At 40.6% G+C, this 19,496-nt stretch overlaps 1 protein-coding gene across 1 annotated transcript; it reads left to right on the forward strand.

Annotated features, from left to right (window-relative positions):
* Positions 1 to 5,317: 5,317 nt before the first annotated feature.
* Positions 5,318 to 18,754, forward strand: LOC124998667 (NLR family CARD domain-containing protein 3-like). Its single transcript, XM_047573119.1, has 8 exons — positions 5,318 to 5,966; positions 7,153 to 7,228; positions 7,587 to 7,809; positions 9,841 to 11,641; positions 15,135 to 15,308; positions 16,347 to 16,520; positions 17,239 to 17,285; positions 17,415 to 18,754. Exons 1-8 carry the CDS (start codon positions 5,953 to 5,955, stop codon positions 17,936 to 17,938), a joined length of 3,033 nt encoding a protein of 1,010 aa, XP_047429075.1. The 5' UTR covers positions 5,318 to 5,952; the 3' UTR covers positions 17,939 to 18,754.
* The last annotated feature ends 742 nt before the right edge of the window (positions 18,755 to 19,496 follow it).

Raw genomic sequence — 19,496 nt, forward strand, 5'->3', positions numbered from 1 at the left:
ACAAAAAAAAGTCCAAAAATGATCCCGGACGAGCCCCCATTTATGTTACGTCCCGGCTTGAGAGGCGCAACATAAAAGTGGAGACACATGATGGAGTTTCAAAAAGTATTTATTTTACAAGAAGGGCCAGAAAAACAGGTGAGCCATGGTGAGCTTCTGCAGTGGAAAAGTCATCCCCATGCTTCTTCAACAGGCCTTTTAGTCAGTCTTCTCAGGTGTGGCTGATTAAGGTGATTAGGCACAGGCCAAACACACCTGTATAGCCAGTGAAAATGCAGAGGGCGTAACAGTCCTGTATGTTAGTGTTGTATTCACCTTCACCTCTTTAAAATGGTCAAAAGGAGTATTTTACCCAGTAACCAACAACATCACCCTAGATGTGGTCAATAATACCTCTGACTACAAACTGAATACATTTTCTCTTTCTGTTATTTTGTTTAGTTTTATGATGTGAGACAGACTCAGTTCTTCCTGAACATAAACCAGTTAGACCTAATTTAATTCTCATTTAATACATTGATTAGGTCCAGTGTTCTGTTTATTAACCTCACTGATGTTTGGGTTGAGATCCTCTAGAATCAGGTGATGAGTTTGGCATCCATCCATTAGTATAGAATGATGTGTTGTGTTTGTGTTAAGGTGTCGGCTCTGTCATGGATCAGAGTGAGGACAGAGAGGAGGGACTCTCTCCCTCTAAACCAGATCCATGTGAGGAATATGACGACCAAACCAGAGCTCACAGGTGAGATCTGGATCCTAATCCACAACTGTTCTTCGTGTCAGAGTTCAGAGTCTCTCTAGTCTCATCAGGAAAAGTCAAACATCTGGATGTGTTGTGTTGAAGGCCAGAGAAGAAGAAAAAAAAGAGGAGGAGGAAGAAGAAGAAGAAGAAGAGAAACTCTCTTACACCCAGCGATGTGTTCATGATGAGTAACTGGTCCATGGTTGAGCCTACTAACTTTAATGGACATTCATCTGAAACAAAGTAAGTTAACACAAATATATGTCATCTGTCATAACACAATATCATGAAGCATACCTAGTATCTGTGGAAGTATCAATGGACACAAAATAAAATATTTTCTTTTTGGTGGGGATATCCTTTATATTGCCATTACCTTCATTAAGTGTCTGAAACAAGCAGTTTCAGACACTTAATGAAAAAGCAAACAGAAAGCCTGATTGGTACCATCATGTCTCATTATTGAAAGCTTCAAAAACTCCATGATATGATCTAAACATTTATATTTACTCAGTAGAAGTTAGAATCTGATCATGTGGTGAGGGATCATAACAGTTCATGATTGTTCTTCATGTCAGAGTTCAGGACTAAAGTCACTCCAGTATCATCAGTAACATTCAAACATCTGTATGTGTTGTGTTGAAGGCCAAAGAAGAAGGAGAGGTCAGACTCTCCAACACCCAGCAGTGTGTCCATGAAGAGTGACTGGTCTATGAAAAAACCTCTTGACTTTAAAGGACAACGTTCTTCTACAACAAAATGAGTAGATGAACCTCATTATGGTTGAGTTGTTATCATTATTAGCTCATATATGTTGAAATTTTTCTTCTTCACACATTTTACTTACAGCAGTTTATGAGCTCACCAGTATTTATAATTCAGTTTTATATTTATTTATAAAATTCTTTTTAAATACGTTTTTAAATCTAAAATTAAGTGTGTTACATTGTTTCATTTCTAATTCTAGATTATTCCATAGATTGACTCCTGTAATTGATATACATCTTTGTTTCACATTTTTCCGTTCCTTTGATTTTGCATACTCCTAAGTCCCTCTTAGTTCATATTTACTGGTTCGGGTCTGAAACACCCTCTGGACACCATCTAGAAGCAGATTATTATTTACTTTAAACATAATTTGAGCAGTTTTATAGTTCACAAGATCATTGAACTTTAAGGTCTGTAGATTTATAGAGAAATGGTTTGTTGAGTCTCAATAATCAGCCCTATTGGTTATCCTTGTTGCTCTCTTTTGTAATATGAAAATTGGTTTTGTAATTGTTTTATACGTATGTCCCCAGATTTCTATGCAATTAGCAATGTATGGCTCAACAAATGTTCGGTACAATAAATGTAGTCAACATTTGTTGAGCATGTATTTGGTTTTATTTAATATTGCAATGGATTTTGATATTTTGTTCTTTATATGATTTATATGTAGTTTACAGCTTAATTTCTCATTAAGATGACGATGATAACCCCTAAAAATGTATTTACATTAACTATTTGTTAATGTTATTTATCATAATTTGTGTTTGATTTACCTTTTTTGCAGTATCCAAATACTATATATTTAGTTTTATTTAAATTAAGTGACAGTTTATTAGTGTTATTAGTGTCAAACCATCTTTTTATTGTTCCCAGTTCTTCAAACTTCAAACTTTATTTATTTATATAGCACTTTTCATATTAAAAAGCAACCCAAAGAGCTTTACATAAAAAACAAAACAAAACAAAACATTACAACAAGACACATAAACACTCACACATAAATGCGGACACATGCATACACACATGCACGCACGCAGCATATACACAGGCACACACATGGCCACACTCACACCAGTATACACACTAAGAGTTGTCAGCAGGACATGCAGGACACCGAGGCTTGAGGCAAGGAAGACGCCTAACTACCCAGGCCAAAGGGACCCTAAGGGACAGCGCCCCCTTGGGCAGACAGGAACAACCTCGAGCGTGTGTCCTAGATCTAACCTGTGGTATTGTTAAAAGGCTGGTGCCGGAGGACCTCAGGGTTCATGAGGGTCAATACGGTAAAAGTAAGTCAGACAAATAAGAAGGCCCAAGACCGTTAAGACTTTTAAAGACTACTAAAAGAACCTTAAAATTGATCCTGAAGCGCACGGGGAGCCAATGCAGCAATTTTAAAACTGGTATAATGGGCTCTCACCCTCTCTCACCACTGTGTCCAGAAGGTGCCTCAGATTTTTACCAGAGCAAAGTTAATTTGTGTTGTCAGCAAACAATACAAAATCTAATAGTGTGGACACATTACAGATATAATTTGTGTATATAATAAATAACTTTGGACCCAGCACAGACCCTTGTAGGACCCCACATTTAACCCTCAACAAGTTAGATTTTTCATCATTTAGTTGCACATATTGTTTTCTGTTATCTAGATACAGTATGTATATGCTATGCCCCTGATCCCATATCTTTCCAGCTTCCTCATTAACAAGTTATGGTCAATGGTGTCAAATGCTTTTTGCAAGTCCATGTCCTATTGTGTATTCTTTTTTATTTATTGCTGATGATATTTTTTCTGTAAGTTCCATTACAACCATTGTGGTTGATCGATTAGATCTAAACCCATATTGATGTTCACTTAGGAAGTTTTGTGTTGCTATGAAATGATCAAGTCTATGGATAAAAAGTTTTTTAAAGATTTTTGAAAAAACTGTGGAAGTAGAGAAATTGGTCTGTAATTAGTAAATTGATGTTTATTTCCATTTTTGTATATTGAAATGACTTTTGCTGTTATCATTTGGTTGGGAAATGTACCGGTTTGGAGTGACTGGTTGCAGATATGGGTCAGAGGTCTAGCTATACTGTCTATAATATCATAATTTGATAATTTCATATCAACATCTATACTGGCCTGCACCAGTTTGTGCTCGCTTGGTCGGTCTGGGGGTGATCACCATCGCTCGACACGTGCGCCGGGATGTGGCATGCCCTGTGGCTATGATGGTTCTCTGGTCTTGTTACCCATGTGCCCCAGACTGGGGTGGTGGTTCTCGGTGGCTGGGGCTTCTGACCTGACTCTGGGCCCTGGTAATGGTCTCACTCATATTTAGGGAATGCCCACATGCATTTGTGTTGTCACCTGCCAGCCCGTGCTGGATCACATCAAGAAGAATTGATGAGTCCCGTCGAATAAGGGCTGGACTATTCTTTCACTCTATCACTACGTGCCCTATAGCAGCTTCTCTCCTTTACTGGGACACCCCTTCCCCCCCTGGACTCTCTCATCTCTCCAGATCTTCACAGCACCCCTCTGAACCCAGTCATAACTGAGTGAGGTGACTTGGGAAGCACAGAACCCTACACATCACCGGCTCCTACCATCACCACATGCGACTCTTCCTCTGTCCATCCTTCCACATCTTTTCTGTCCTTTGTTCTCCTCCTCTATTCACTGAGGTGTAGCACTTCCCTCCCTGCCACACAAGGTCAATCCAACAAACTGGCTCCCAGGGAGGGGCAGTGACGGTCACATGCACTGAAATAATACAATATTTAGCTGCAAGAATATAACTGCATCAATCTCATACAATGACATTGACGTGAAATTTTCACCAGGTGTTTGTAACAACCCGAGTAATCCATACATAGAAAGAAACCAAAACAGATAAGTTTAGAAATTAAGTTTTGTGTAATAAATAACAGAGGGGAGAAGTACTGATACTTGGTATAAAAGCCTTTGTTGGTAATGAAGCTTCAAGACTCCTCCTGTTTGGAGAAACTAGTCGCATGCATTGCTCAGGTGTGATTTTGGCCCATTCTTCCACACAAACAGTCTTTAAATCTTGAAGGTTTCGTGGGCCTCTTCTATGAACTTTGATTTTTAGTATTTTTTTTAGATTTTAATAGTTTTTTTCACCAGTTATTAAAATCCTATCATAAGTGGTGTGAATAATTGATAAAAGTTCAGAAAAATCACTGATAAAAGAACTAGAGCGTAGGGTGGTCTATATACAGTGAGGCAAAGAATTGGAGGGCTGCTAAAAATAAAGGCATGGTGTTCAAATGATGTGTTACTGTTAAAAGACACTCCATTTGAGGTCAGTGATTTATCTGTGATCGATGCCGTCCCGCCTCCTCTTCTGCCTTCTCTAGTAGAAAATAAAAAATTCAAATTTGGTGGGGAAGCCTTGGTGAGAACAGTGGGTGCGTCAGTGCCAAGCCATGTCTCAGTTAAAAGAAGACAGTCTAACTTGTTATCTAAAATCATATCATTCATTAAAAAAGTTCTATTTAAAAGAGAGCGAACATTAAAAAGTGCCATGTTGATAGTGACAGGTGGCTTGTTGACTGGAGAGGTGGATTGTTCCCTGAGTGATCTAAGATTGTGAAAGTTCACAAAGTGGGTGTGACACTGTCTGATGTGTTGATGGTGTGTAATGATTACAGGAATGGGTGAAATGTTGGTGGGGATTTGAGGTCCAAGACCGGTATTGTGTGTATGGTGGTCAGAGGTGGAACTGAATGCATAGGAGCATGGACCTGGGGGACATCAATCCGTGGCGGACAGGATAGCTGGTGCAGGTTTGGGGTGATTGGCATGCTGTACGCCGTATGCCAGGTTGGCGGACAGCATGCGGGTACCTGCTCTGTTCAAATGGAGCCCGTCTGACCCAAAGAGATGTCTTCTGTCCCAGAACACGTCAAAGTTTTGACGAAGCCCACCTGATGTGAGCTGCAGGTAGAGGAGAGCCAGGTGTTGAGGCTGAGCAGCTGCTGAAGCTGCCTATCCCTCCGCCACAGGTAAAAACAGTCACCTGGGACCGTGAGACGGAGTTAAAAAGGTGGATGAAGTCTTTCTTTAAAAGTTCAGACTGTTGCCTGACGATGTCGTTCGCACCAGCGTGGATGATAATCCTTTTTGCCTGCGGATGCGAGCTCAGGATGTCAGGTATTTTCCCCGTTATGTCCTTAACTGTGGCTCCGGGGAACGCCCCCCGCATGCGGACATGCCTCACAATCGATTTGGAATGGAGCAGGCGGGCTGCCGACCGGAGGAGGACGGCTACCAGAGCACTGTGTGCCCGAGTGCAGAGGTGGTACTCTGAGGTGCTAACTCACCGGCCCGTGAGGTCTCCAGCCAGTTGGTCAACGCCGGAAAACGGATTCTGAGGGCGATCAACATTGAATCCGTCATCTGCAGCTCATTCGACATCCGTTCAATGTCCTGGAGAAGGTCAGCAATCTTCCTGAATGATTTGTTCGGCGTTTGTTCCATCACTACAGGTGAGTCAGCAGCGTCCAGTGTTGACGTGGCGGCTCACCCGGCCTTTCTTTAAAAACTTAAGATCCAGATGTCCGATGACTAAAAAGCTTTCATCCAGTAAGAGACAGACGTTAAAAGCAAACATTAGCCAGGGACGTAATGCTTGGGACGGTTTAAAACGTTTTAAAACTGGATAAAAACGTATGTTGCGGAGCTCTGTTCCAATCATTTTTCCCTCTGTTATTTTACATTATTACACATAACTTAGTTTCTGAACTTATCTGTTTGGTTTCTTTCTATGTATGGAATACTTGGTTTGTTACCAACACCTGGTGAAAATTTCATGTCAATAGCACCTTTAGAAATATGTTTAATATGTGAGAAATTGTGATGCGTTCAATACTTATTTTACCATCTGTAGATAACTGCAGACAAAAAAAAAGAAATAGAAGATAGAAAGATGTCACATTAATGTCACAATAAAAGCAATGTTATATCTTACTACTCAGAACACTTGTTAGGATTTGCACATAAAAAGTGGGGAAACAGTAATTATGGATTTTCCTTAATTTGTCAAGGGGAAAACAGACATTTTTCAAGGCATCATCAGCCTGCCTGGATTTAATCAGTTTTCCCTGTAACAGTGGACTGTTGGTGTCATTAGACAAGACAAGGTAAGGTCAGGTTTGATAATATAAGACTTTAGTGATCCCCATTGGGGTCCTGATGTCATCATGTCAACCTTTATTAAAGGAGCTCAGTCTGATACTAGAGCTACTGAGATATATGAGTCTGTAATAACCTGGTTGACACACCCTGCCTTGGCTGATGCTCTCATACCGTATTGAACGAATGTCCATGCTGTTCCTTGAGTTGCTACACAGTTGGTTTATTGCTGTGCAATGTCCATAAACAAAGAAAGCAAGCAAACAAACAAAACACCGGCATGATGAGCGCCTCTGCGCCAAAATGGTCAAAAACCGTTTACCCTTCTGGTCAAAACCTGTCAGACAGAGTGAACAATGTCACCTATATACACTTGAGCTCTCTAGGTAACAGCGCAGAAACCCCACACACACACTGAGTGAATTACACTAACACCTCAAAACTCAACCAAACACATTCAGCTCCTATAACCTTCTTGTTTTCTTTGCAGGGTTCAGAAGAGTTCAGAGGATTCCAGGGCTCAGTCTATCCAGGAGCAACAAACACACCTGGACTCTATATTTATGGTGTGTATGAAACCCAGCTGTTAAATGACATGCCTCTAATGAAATACTAGCATAATGGTTTTATAAATTACCACAGATTGTCTGTGCCATGAACTTTTAGGGTTATATTTGGACTTAAAGTGCAAGTTCAGCTTTCATCAAAGGAGTTGAAGAAAATATCTTTTAAAACACACATATTACAGTAACTTACCTATGATGTTACCCATGAAGTTGGAATAAAATATGTTTTACTTCTTCTCATGAAATAAATAAATAATATATATATAAAAATAAGAATAAAAAGAGCACTGTGTCTGAAAACAACTTTATGAGCAACTGTGTACATTTTATAGTTAATTATGTTTACATATTGTTTCAGATTCTTAAAGAGAACATTTTCAGTTTTGTGATGGATGAGTTGAAGAAATTCCAGCATCTTCTGAGTCTGGATCCAGAAACATTAAAGAGTCAGAGGGAGGATGAGGAGGTAGATGGTGAAGGGACGCAGCAGAAGAGCAAAATCAGAGAGTCTTTACTGAACATCACTCTGCACTACATGAGGAAAATAAAGCAAGAGGGGCTGGCTGACTGTCTGCTGAGCAGTAAGAGATTTTAGACAACTTCTTATATTTTAATTTAAGTAAAAATATACGGTAGCACTTTCTATGAAGGTTGTATTTATAATGCCCTATGAATGCACTCATAATATTTTATAAGGTGTATATAAAGCATTATAATGCTCATTATTACCAACTATACATATTCACAATTCGTCATAACCAACGTCATGATGCATTATGACAACTGGTTATGAATGATTATAATTTTAATCTGAATACTGCATTATAAATATGTCAATATCTGCCTAGTCTCTTGTTGATTTTATGATGCATCATAACTACTTTTTTTTTGCTTTGCTAAATGTGCATAGTGATGCATGAGTTTTGACTTCTACTATAGTCCTTAATATCTGTAGCTATAAGTATATGTAATAAAGTTATAATAATGTATACATCTCCCTACAGCACACAGTTATAAACATCTATGCAATATCTTAAATGCTATTTGTCAGCGCTAAGTAAAGTGACAAGAATATGATACTATAATTAACAGATATTAGTTACTATGAGTAATTAAAAGGTGCAATGAACTAAGTCCTGAGTCTGGCATCTTTACCCCATATGCACAATATTATAAATGACTATGTTACTATCATCATTAATATCAATGGACAGTAAAGACAAAAGGAATGCATTTAGTTCACTTTATGTTCATTTAAACCAACACCCATAATCAGAATGATTATCAATACTCTGACATTACACAAACACACGAAACATGTGAAACAGGCCACAAAAGTGGCACCGTATGGTCCTATACTATGTCCTGGTGGTTATCATTGGAACAAAACTCACAATGCCACTGAGATCTATCTTGGGTCATTATGAAATTTACCATATCCATGCCAGTCTTGCAAATGATGTGATGGAGGCATAAAACCTGTGTGAAATCATGTAACAGTAAATAGGCCAACAGCCCAACAGTAGCCACCAAGCGACCTATTTATTGTGTAATTACTGTGTGTGTGTGTGTGTGTGTGTATTTCTGTCTTTATTACTGTCTTGTAGTGTGTCTGTCAGTGTGTAATAATGCTAGGAGGCTGCATGGCAGACCTTTGGGAGTGGGAGTACTGGCTAGAAATCATGGGTCACTCATGCTTGATATAAGAAAATACAATGTACATGAGGCTAAGTAGGTATATTTTGATTAGGGGGAAGTTGGGTGTTTTACAAATTTCAGTAATTAGGTCACTTGGTGGCTACTGTTGGGCTGTTGGCCTATTTACTGTTATGTGATTTCACACAGGTTTTATGCCTCCATCACATCACTTGTGTTCATTGCACCTTTTAATTACTCATAGTAACTTTTTTCTGTTAATAATAGTGTCATATTCTTGTCACTTTACCTAGAGCTGACAAATAGCATTTATGATATTGCATAGCTGTTTATAACAGTGTTCTGTAGGGAGATGTATACATTATTATAACTTTATTACATATACTTATAGCTACAGATATAAAGCACTATAGGTGAAGTCAAAACTCATTATGCATCACTATACACATTTAGCAAAGCAAAGTAGTTCTGATGCATCATAAAATGAACAAGGGATTAGGCAGATATTGATACATTTATAATGCACTATTCAGATTAAAATTATAATCATTCATAACCAGTTGTCATAATGCATCATGACGTTGGTTATGACGAATTGTGAATATGTATAGATGGTAATAATGACCATTATAATGCTTTATAGACACCTTATAAAATATTATTGTGCATTCATAGGGCATTATAAATACAACCTTCATAGAAAGTGTTACCAAATAGGCTGTACTTAAAGCAGGTAAAACGAGTATTGAACAAACTGGAAACATCATGGTGTGGGGCTGTGCATGGGGTGTGTGTGGGGATGAAAAAATTTCATGTGTTCAATAGTTATTTCACCCGCTGTATTTGTATCAGAGATGAAAATGAAAATGTTTGTCCTTTAAAAATAACCTCAATATACTGTTTTTAATATAGTGTGAGTACATACAGTATATATAATCTGTCATTTGTTTATTCAGGAACTTCTTCTGGACTGTGTCAACGTGAATTCAAATCAAATCTAAAGAAGAAGTTCCAGTATGTGTTTGAGGGGATTGCTAAGAAAGGAAAATCCTCCTTTCTGAATGAGATCTACACAGAACTCTACATCACAGAGGGAGAATCATCAGAGGTCAGTGATGAACATGAGGTCAGAAAGATTGAAGCAGCTTCCAGGAAGAAAGATGAACTGGAAAATAGAATCAAATGTGAAAACATCCTTAAACCATCAACTCACAGAGATGAACCAATCAGAACAGTGATGACAAAGGGAGTGGCTGGCATTGGGAAAACAGTCTTAACACAGAAGTTCACTCTGGACTGGGCTGAAGACAAAGCCAACCAGGACATCCACTTCATATTTCCATTCACTTTCAGAGAGCTGAATGTGTTGAAAGAGAGAAAGTTCAGCTTGGTGGAACTTGTTCATCACTTCTTCACTGAAACCAAGGAAGCAGGAATCTGCAGGTTTGAAGAGTTCCAGGTTGTGTTCATCTTTGACGGTCTGGATGAGTGTCGACCTCCTCTGGACTTCCACAACACTGAGATCCTGACTGATGTTAAAGAGTCCACCTCAGTGGATGTGCTGCTGACAAACCTCATCAGGGGGAAACTGCTTCCCTCTGCTTGCCTCTGGATAACCACACGACCTGCAGCAGCCAATCAGATCCCTCCTGAGTGTGTTGACATGGTGACAGAGGTCAGAGGGTTCACTGACCCCCAGAAGGAGGAGTACTTCAGAAAGAGGTTCCAAAAGAAGAAGCAGACCAGGAGGATCATCTCCCACATCAAGACATCACGAAGCCTCCACATCATGTGTCACATCCCAGTCTTCTGCTGGATCACTGCTACAGTTCTGGAGGATGTGTTGAAAACCAGAGAGGGAGGAGAGCTGCCCAAGACCCTGACTGAGATGTACATCCACTTCCTGGTGGTTCAGGCCAAAGTGAAGAAGGTCAAGTATGATGGAGGAGCTGAGACAGATCCACACTGGAGTCCAGAGAGCAAGGAGATGATTGAGTCTCTGGGAAAACTGGCTTTTGATCAGCTGCAGAAAGGAAACCTGATCTTCTATGAATCAGACCTGACAGAGTGTGGCATCGATACCAGAGCAGCCTCAGTGTACTCAGGAGTGTTCACACAGATTTTTAAAGAGGAGAGAGGCCTGTACCAGGACAAGATGTTCTGCTTTGTCCATCTGAGCGTTCAGGAGTTTCTAGCTGCTCTCCATGTTCATATGACATTCATTAATACGGATGACAGTCTGGATGAAGTCCAAAAATCATCTCTGAAATGCAACATGTTACAAGGTAAACCTGACCTAGATCATCTCCACCGACGTGCTGTGGACGAGGCCTTACAGAGTCCAAATGGACACCTGGATCTGTTCCTGCGTTTTCTCCTGGGTCTTTCAGTCCAAACCAGTCAGAGTCTTCTACATGGCCTGGTGAATGAGAGGGGAAACAGAGAAACAACCAGCATAGAGACAGTGAAGTACATCAAGAAGAAGATCAGTGAGGATCTTCCTACAGAGAGAAGCCTTAATTTGTTCCACTGTCTGAATGAACTGAAGGATGAATCACTAACAGAGGAGATCCAACAGTTCCTGAGTTCAGGAAGACTCTCAGAAAAGAAGCTCTCTCCTGCTCAGTGGTCAGCTCTGGTCTTTACGCTACTGTCATCAGAAGAAGATCTGGATGAGTTTGATTTGAAGAAATTTTCAGCTTCAGAAGATGCTCTTCTCAGGATGCTGCGAGTCATCAACGCCTCCAAAAGAGCTGTGTAAGTGAAAAAGTCTGCATTTTACAATATATTAGTCTGGACATAACGTGTACCTTTAAACAGATAGCACTTTGAATCAAACAACTGGTTCTTCAATAATACAACCAGGACGTGACATGAACCTTTTTACTCACCAGCCACTGTGGCTATTTTGTTTTATAAAGTTAGTAGCCACTCAGCATTTTCTGTGACTGTAATCTTGTTGTGGGGAAATAATGTTAATGTGATTAAAGCTGACTGTGGCATGCTAAAGTGTACTCGAATTAGGTTTACAATTGGGGTGGCACAGTGGCTAGGCTAGGTGGTTAGCGCTGATGCCCCAGCGAGAAGGTCTGGGTTCGAGTCCAGCTCGGGCCTTTCTGGGTGGAGTTTGCGTGTTCTCCCTGTGTTATCTCCTTTCCTTTTCACTCTGGAGGTGGAAGTACCTGGGAGTCCACATGAACAACAGGCTGGACTGGAGGGACAACAATGATGCTGTGTACAAGAAGGGCCTGAGTAGGCTCTACTTTCTGAGGAAGCTCAGTATCATTACCAGTTACTATAACCTTTCTACCAGTCTGTTGTAGTGAGTGCCCTGTACTTTGCTGTGGTTTACTGGGGGAATAGTACCAGCAAAAAAGACATCATTAGGATCAACAAATTGATCCAGGAGGCTGGACATGTGATTGCTAGGGCGTCGGAGACATTTGGCTCATTGAGGGACAGGAGAACATTGGATAATCTGCTCTCCATTATGGATAATCCATCCCATCCACTACACCAAACACTAGAGGGACAGAGGAACTTCTGATTCAGCTCTGCTCCCATAGTGAATGCTACAGAACTTCTTTTATACCCTACTCTATCCAGCTGTTTAACAGCTCATCTTTTTGTAGCAATAAAACTAATTTACATGATTGCGTTGACGTACCTGCCTGTCATATTCTGATTTTGTCTCTGGATGACCTGTCAGATTATGTCATTGTAGAAGATCCTGGGCTGCAAGCATCTCAAAAACAGAGCAAAGTTTTGGTCCCTAAGAGACTGATCTCTGAAGGGCAGACATTTTTGTCCCTTATTTCAATCAAACAAATCAAATGTGTTGTTACACGATTGTTAATGGAAGCGCATAGATGAACTACAAAATTCCCTGTGGGAAATTTTGAAAGGGCCACAGGGGGCTACTGCCGGGGGTACCGTCTCTGTTAACATTGGAATCAAACCCACGACCAGAACTAATCAGACATATGATCATCTTTCACTGAGCAGTGATATTGAGGAGCCGTAATCACACAAGTCACCTGTGTTTAGGGCTGTAGCAATAGACTAATCTCATCTACATCTCATCTATAATACGATACACGATATTCAGCCAACGATATAATTTGATAGGATTCGATAGACTTAAATCATTTTCTGAAAGATTTTAAAGGGACAGTGCTATTTTGGTGACATCTTGTGAGTGTTCCATTGACTTGGATTGAATTAATTGAACTGAAAACTGAAAGCATCAATTACACAATATATGGCTGTGACTGGACAGAGAGTCTACAGCTTGGAAATGCAGGACAAAATGAATCAAAGATCTGGTGAGACAATTACTTTCATTTATTGAAACAGTGCAAACTGTAGTAAATAAAGAGAATGAACAATGGAGAGTTAAAAAGTGCAACAACAAGTGGCCTGTTCTGAACAGATTCTTTCACTTAAGCCAACTCATACCTGTCTTAACAGAGTGGCTAATGGCCTGTAGGCCCTGACCTACAAGTGAACACTTAACAAAAAATCTCCTCTCCACATAACTGCAGACCGCATGATCTACATTCTCTTCAGATTTTTGTAATAGAATCTGATCGACATGCTCTGGGAGAAGTGCACTTCTCTGAGCAGTGATGATATCTCCAGCTGTGGAGAAGACCTTCTCCGAGGAGACACTAGTGCCAAGGATGCAGAGGTACCTTTTAGCAAGGTGTGACAAGAGTGGATACTCATACCGGTGCTCTTTCCACCAGACCAGTGGATCGTCTTTCACTTCCAACAGATCTGCCTCCTCGTAGTGGGTCATCTGCTCCTTGGCCTCATCCTCTTTGGTATTTGTCAGGCGGAATATGGGGCATTTGAATGGGACTTAATGAATTGATATATATCGGAGGATCGATAAAATTGCCCAGCCCTACCTGAGTGTGTGCCTGTATGTGAGAGAGTAGGGCACACTTACGCGTGCATGTGTGTTTTGGTGTGCCATAGCAACCAGTTTGAGAGAGTAGTGCATGCATGTGTGTGTCTGTGTGTGTGGGTGAGTAGGGCATGCATACATGCGCCTGTGTTTGTATCTGTAATTACAAAGTTACCTGTGTGGGTGGGGAGGTGTGTGTGTTGGTGTGTGTTGTTGTAACATAAATGTATGGGACACAGGGATCAGCTGTATTAACAGCAGAGACAACTGATTAATGAACTGGTCTCAGCTGTGGCCCAGAGCTGCGGCTCAGGGGTTGCCGTGGCAACTTGAGGTGGCTGTCAATGACGACGGAAGCGCACTGGACAGGGAAAGAGAGAAAAGGGCGATTTTCTCCCTCTGCGCTGCTCTCACATTTGGGCTTCCTGTGACAAAACAGTAGCTCCTATCAGAAAAACGAGCAGACTGTGTGCGTCGTAAGACCTTTCTGAAGACTTTGATGTGTTTTTCGTCTTTCTAGAGTAAAATATTTACACTCGTGTGAGTTTCTGCTTCTCTCAGAAAATCTTTGCATTGGAGTCAATGGTGAGCAGAGAGGGACGTGACGGCACTTCGAGTCTCACAGTTTAAAGTCTGTAGTCTGTAGTCTCACTGCTTTGCCGAGCACATTGTGAGAGACAGAACAAGATTGTTCACAACTGTGGAAGAAAACCATGTGACTAGTGTGTAAACTGTGGCCGAGAGGAGCTGTTCGAGCTGTAGGACAAGTTAAGGGACAAGAAAAGGGAGGAAGATGAAACATAAGACGAAACATGCAGTATAACAATAGTGCCTTGGTGCGTTGCCCCGTGGCCCTAATTATCTCTATGTCATGTTTGGGAAATTGCACAGGGGAATCTTGATGTGAACTGCGCATTAACGGCTGTGTTTATTACAGCTTGTGTGGCAATATGGCACACTTTTTTATCAATCATGGCAGCATATTAGCAAGACAGCGGGATCAGCATGTTGCTCTGCATCTGTGGTTCGCCACACTTAAATTTGTAATGTTGTCAAGGCGATGACATATGAGAGGGAGGAGAACAGGCATGCAGCTCTCACAGTGTAACGGTCCGGGTCCATAAGTAATTATGCAACATGCATTGTAGTTGCAGTATTAAAATGAGACAAGAGGTTGAAGGTGGTGTGGCAGTTGTAACAGCAACTAACTAAGACTTTATCGGATTTCTTTTCTATAGAACTATGTGTAAAAACATAATTAGTGATGAAATGTATTGAGTGATAAACAGGGATCAATTACTGACAGACAATATCATTATGATCCTTTCTTTTTTTCAGGTTGAGTGATTGTAACCTGTCAGAGAGAAGCTGTGAAGCTCTGGCCTCAGTTCTCAGCTCCCAGTCCTCTTGTCTGAGAGAGTTGGACCTGAGTGATAATGACCTGAAGGATTCAGGAGTGAAGCTTCTTTCTGATGGACTGAAGAGTCCACGGTGTCAACTGGAAACTCTCAGGTCAGGAGTCAGTAGTTTATCTGTATATCTGTAAATACTGGTGAATGTCTGCTGTTTGAATACAGCAGCAGTCTCAGTGTTATTGTTTAAATAAGCTTCTGCAATGTCACAAGATTTATTTCCATCCAGTCTTGCATTAATTTATCACCAAGATCTTGTATTGGTGATGGGAGCATCTGACCACTGTACAAAGCCCTCTCCAGCACATCCTAAAGATTCTCAATGGGGTTCAGGTCTGGACTCTGTGGTGAAAATCATCTGATCATCTCCATGGATGGAATAACCTGGTCATTCAGTATATTCATGGAGTCAGCTGACCTCATTCTTTGGGCAGAATGTTACCGAACCTGAACCTGGACCCCACATTGTAGCACTGCCCCACAGGCTTGTACAGAAGGCAGTAGGAATGATGGGGGCATCACCTCATCTGCCTCTCTTACCCTGATACCCCAGCACTCTGGAACAGGGTCAATCTGGACTCATCAGACCTTCTTCCACGTCTCCAGAGTCCAATCTTTCTGCTCCCTAGAAAAGTCATCTTTCCCAGTTGTCCTCACTGATTAGTGGTTTTCGTAAGGCTATGCAGTTATTCAGTCCCAACCCCTTAAGTTCTTGTCACACTGTACATGTGGAAATGCTCCTACTTTCACTATTAAACATAGCTCTGAGTTCCACTGGGGAATCATCTCTGTGAGGTTGTACCAAGCAGTGGTAACGGTGGTATGCTAACATATGGTAAGAATGCTAACGTTTGAGTTGGACTGATTGAATGCAGGTGTGTTGGCAAGGACCGTTAATACCGTTAATAAAAAAACCGTTAATAATGACTAAATGTGAAACAGTCCTATTACTGACAGTGTCTCAGCTCCTGTTCAGACTGTTAGAACATCCACTGGCCAAAATATTCATTATCTGGATATCCACTGGTTACACCAGAACCATAAAACTTTTTCCATTAGTCGCACACATTAGCTAGTTTTTGCCTTTATTTAAAGGGACTAACACTAATAGAATGGGTCTAATTATGTGTCTGTGTAGTTTGTCAGGTTGTCAGGTCACTAAGGAGGGCTCTTCTTTTCTGGCCTTGGCTCTGACCTCTAACCCCTCCCATCTGAGAGAACTGGACCTGAGCTACAATCATCTAGGAGACTCAGGAGTGAAGCTGCTTTCTGATATAAAAGAGAATCCAGACTGTGGACTGGTCACACTCAGGTATGAACACACAACAAGAACACACCATTTCTTTGTTGGACCAACAACAATAAACACATATTTTAAGATGCAATAAATATTAACCCTCCTATTATCCTCAAATATTACTAACACACTTTACCCTTGGGGTCAATCTGTTGAATACATAAATAACCCCGTACCTATGTATCTTGTGATTTTTTTTTGAAATGTCCTTGTCCTATTCTGTGTTTTTACCTTTGCTTTTATTTTTATACCTCAGTATTTTATTCTATTGTATTTTATTGTATTCAAATACCAGACTGCGATGACAACCTAATTTCCCTTCAGGGATGAATAAACTAACCTACCTACCTACCTACCTACCTACCTACCTACCTACCTACCTACCTACCTACCTACCTACCTACCTACCTACCGACCTTAATAATGACACCTACCAGTGAGTTGACCTTTCCTCTAGTGCCACCATCAGGTCAAACGTTCAATTCTAGACTTTAGACTTAGTGTATCTTGAATTCCTATCATCCAAATATTTTCTGATTTGGAGCGTATATCACAAACTATCCAGCAGTTTTGTGTTTGCTCCTCCCTTACTTTCATGAACTACCAATGTCCTTGTGGGACAGTTGGAAAGGATTGAAGGCCTAGGTTGAGAATGCACAGCCTGCCACTGGTAAATAGATATAATGTTTCCACAGGAGATAAGATTGTGGTTTGGCTGCTTCTTTCTTTTCAGGGTGGACCACGGTGGAGAGCAGAGAATGAACCCATGTCCCAGAAAGTGTAAGTGTGTGTTTGATTCACCAGAAAAATTAATCACACTGACATTTTTCATTTTAAATTTAAACCCAGGACACTAACACTGATCTGATCTAAGTAAATAAATACATTTGTGTGTTTTTTATCAATCAGATGCTTGTAAACTCACAATGGACCAAAACACAGCACGCAGGGACCTCCTGCTGTCTGACGACAACACAAAGGCACAGAGACAGACACAGACACATCATCTTACTCCGGAGACATTTGACCACTGTCAGGTTCTGTGTACAGATGCAGTGACTGATCGCTGTTACTGGGAGGTTGAGTGGAAAGGAAATGTGCTCATAGCAGTGACTTATGAAACAAGCAAAAGGAAAGAAAACACTGAAGACAGTTGGTTTGGGAACAACAGTTGGTCCTGGAGTCTGCAATGCTCTGATAATTATTATTCTGTCTGTCACAATAAAACAGCAATGGAGATTTCACCCTCTCTCTCCTCTGTATCTAACAGAGTAGCAGTGTATGTGAACTACTCTGCTGGAACCATCTCCTTCTACAGAGTCTCTAATGAAAAACTGCAACCTCTCCACACCTTCCACTCCACCTTCACTGAACCTCTCTACCCTGGATTTGAATTTGAATGCAACTCCTCTGTGGCAATTTGTGAGCTGTAGACAAATAAGATACACCCTGCTGACTGAATAAAATCAGTGATTGGTCACCCTGGACACGTTACACATGTGTTTACCATGAAAATGAATACATTACGGGTATTTCAAACTTGGTGTTCTGTGCACATTCTACTTTTTTAATTTAAAGCAGGCCTTCTGCTTCTACATGCTAGAAATGTGTACACTCTTTGACCATCTCATCTCACCTTCTAGCCGTCATTGGCGAGCAGCAGGGTACACCCTGGACAGGTCACCAGTCTAACGCAGGGCTAACACAGAGACAAACTCACTCTCACTCACACCTACCAACACCAGTTAGGTGGAAGAAACCTGAGTACTCGGAGAAAACCCACACAGACACAGGGAGAACATGTAAACCTGACCATTGTTGATCAAAAGTAGTACGTAGTAGTAGTTCATATACAGTATTTAGATTTTCTTTCTCAATATGGAAATTATTTTGTATTTTTTCCCTACCATTTCCATCCCAAAAAGTTGTCCAAGTAATGAAAATTAAGACTTTTCATTTTATTTTATTTATTATTATTTAGTTTTATTATTGTTGTGTCTCCTTGTACCATATTGTCTTGGACTGTCTGTATATGCTGCACATGTAGTTTGTACTGGGACATCTTTATTCTGTGGTCTGCCCTGGTTGTGTATAGGTTTATTATATTAGCGTTATGTTTATTTGTTTTCATTTTGAACAGGTATGTAAATACTATACATTGTATTGGTGTGGGTGTCAGTCATTTCCATGAAAAACTTCTAATTCTGTGAGCAGAACCACTTTGTCAATAAAACGGCGAGTGATCAATATTTTGATGTAAACACTTCTGATCATATCATTTTATCTAGCGTCCATGTAAACACTTTGGTTGAAATCTCTGATCTATATGATTGATCAGGCTTGATCAACATTTTAAATCTATTTTTGGGCAGTAGTAACCATAACAACCCAACTGCCACAGTGGTGAGATGTGTTGACATGGATGCACATCTGCGCTGCCTAATGTGCCTACTGGTAGTTTTAGATGGTGCAATATTTATCACAAGATAAATATTTATGACAAGGCTGCACCCCACAACCACTGAAACAACCACCTCCCTCAGAAGATGGAATCCAGGGCCAGTTCTTGACCTGTGAGTAGAGCTTATAGCTGCAATTTGAGCCTAATGCTCCAAGGAGACACGAGCAATTATCTTTTTCCTTTTTACCAGAATTTCCCATGGAACATGGAACAATTTAATCATGAGCAGAGTCTCACAAACTGATGCTCGTGGTGTCAAACCCTGTCACATGGTGTAGCTCTAGTCTTCTCGGCAGTACAAAGTTTCTGTTGCTCAGGTGAAGTCCAAGATTACTGTGAGGGCTTTCTGGGTTTACAAAGCACACATTTGTTGTGTACATTACAAACTGGGGACAAGTTTGAAAGACACGAGCAGTTACCAAACAGAAAATGACATAGCATATAGTCTAACACCAAAACTGCTGTAGTCGATTTGGAACCTCAAAACACCCCCACAAAGAGACCTGTTTTACCAACCTCAACGCCTCAAC

The sequence above is a fragment of the Mugil cephalus genome, chromosome 21 (genome assembly GCF_022458985.1).
Source record: "Mugil cephalus isolate CIBA_MC_2020 chromosome 21, CIBA_Mcephalus_1.1, whole genome shotgun sequence".
In the NCBI taxonomy this organism is placed as follows: domain Eukaryota; kingdom Metazoa; phylum Chordata; class Actinopteri; order Mugiliformes; family Mugilidae; genus Mugil; species Mugil cephalus.

What these genes read in the sequence shown, in the direction of transcription:
- LOC124998667 (XM_047573119.1), top strand. An exon ending in ACCTGGACTCTATATTTATG is followed by an intron (nt 7,229 to 7,586) that starts GTGTGTATGAAA and finishes ATATTGTTTCAG; the next exon opens with ATTCTTAAAGAGAACATTTT. An exon ending in AACGCCTCCAAAAGAGCTGT is followed by an intron (nt 11,642 to 15,134) that starts GTAAGTGAAAAA and finishes TCTTTTTTTCAG; the next exon opens with GTTGAGTGATTGTAACCTGT.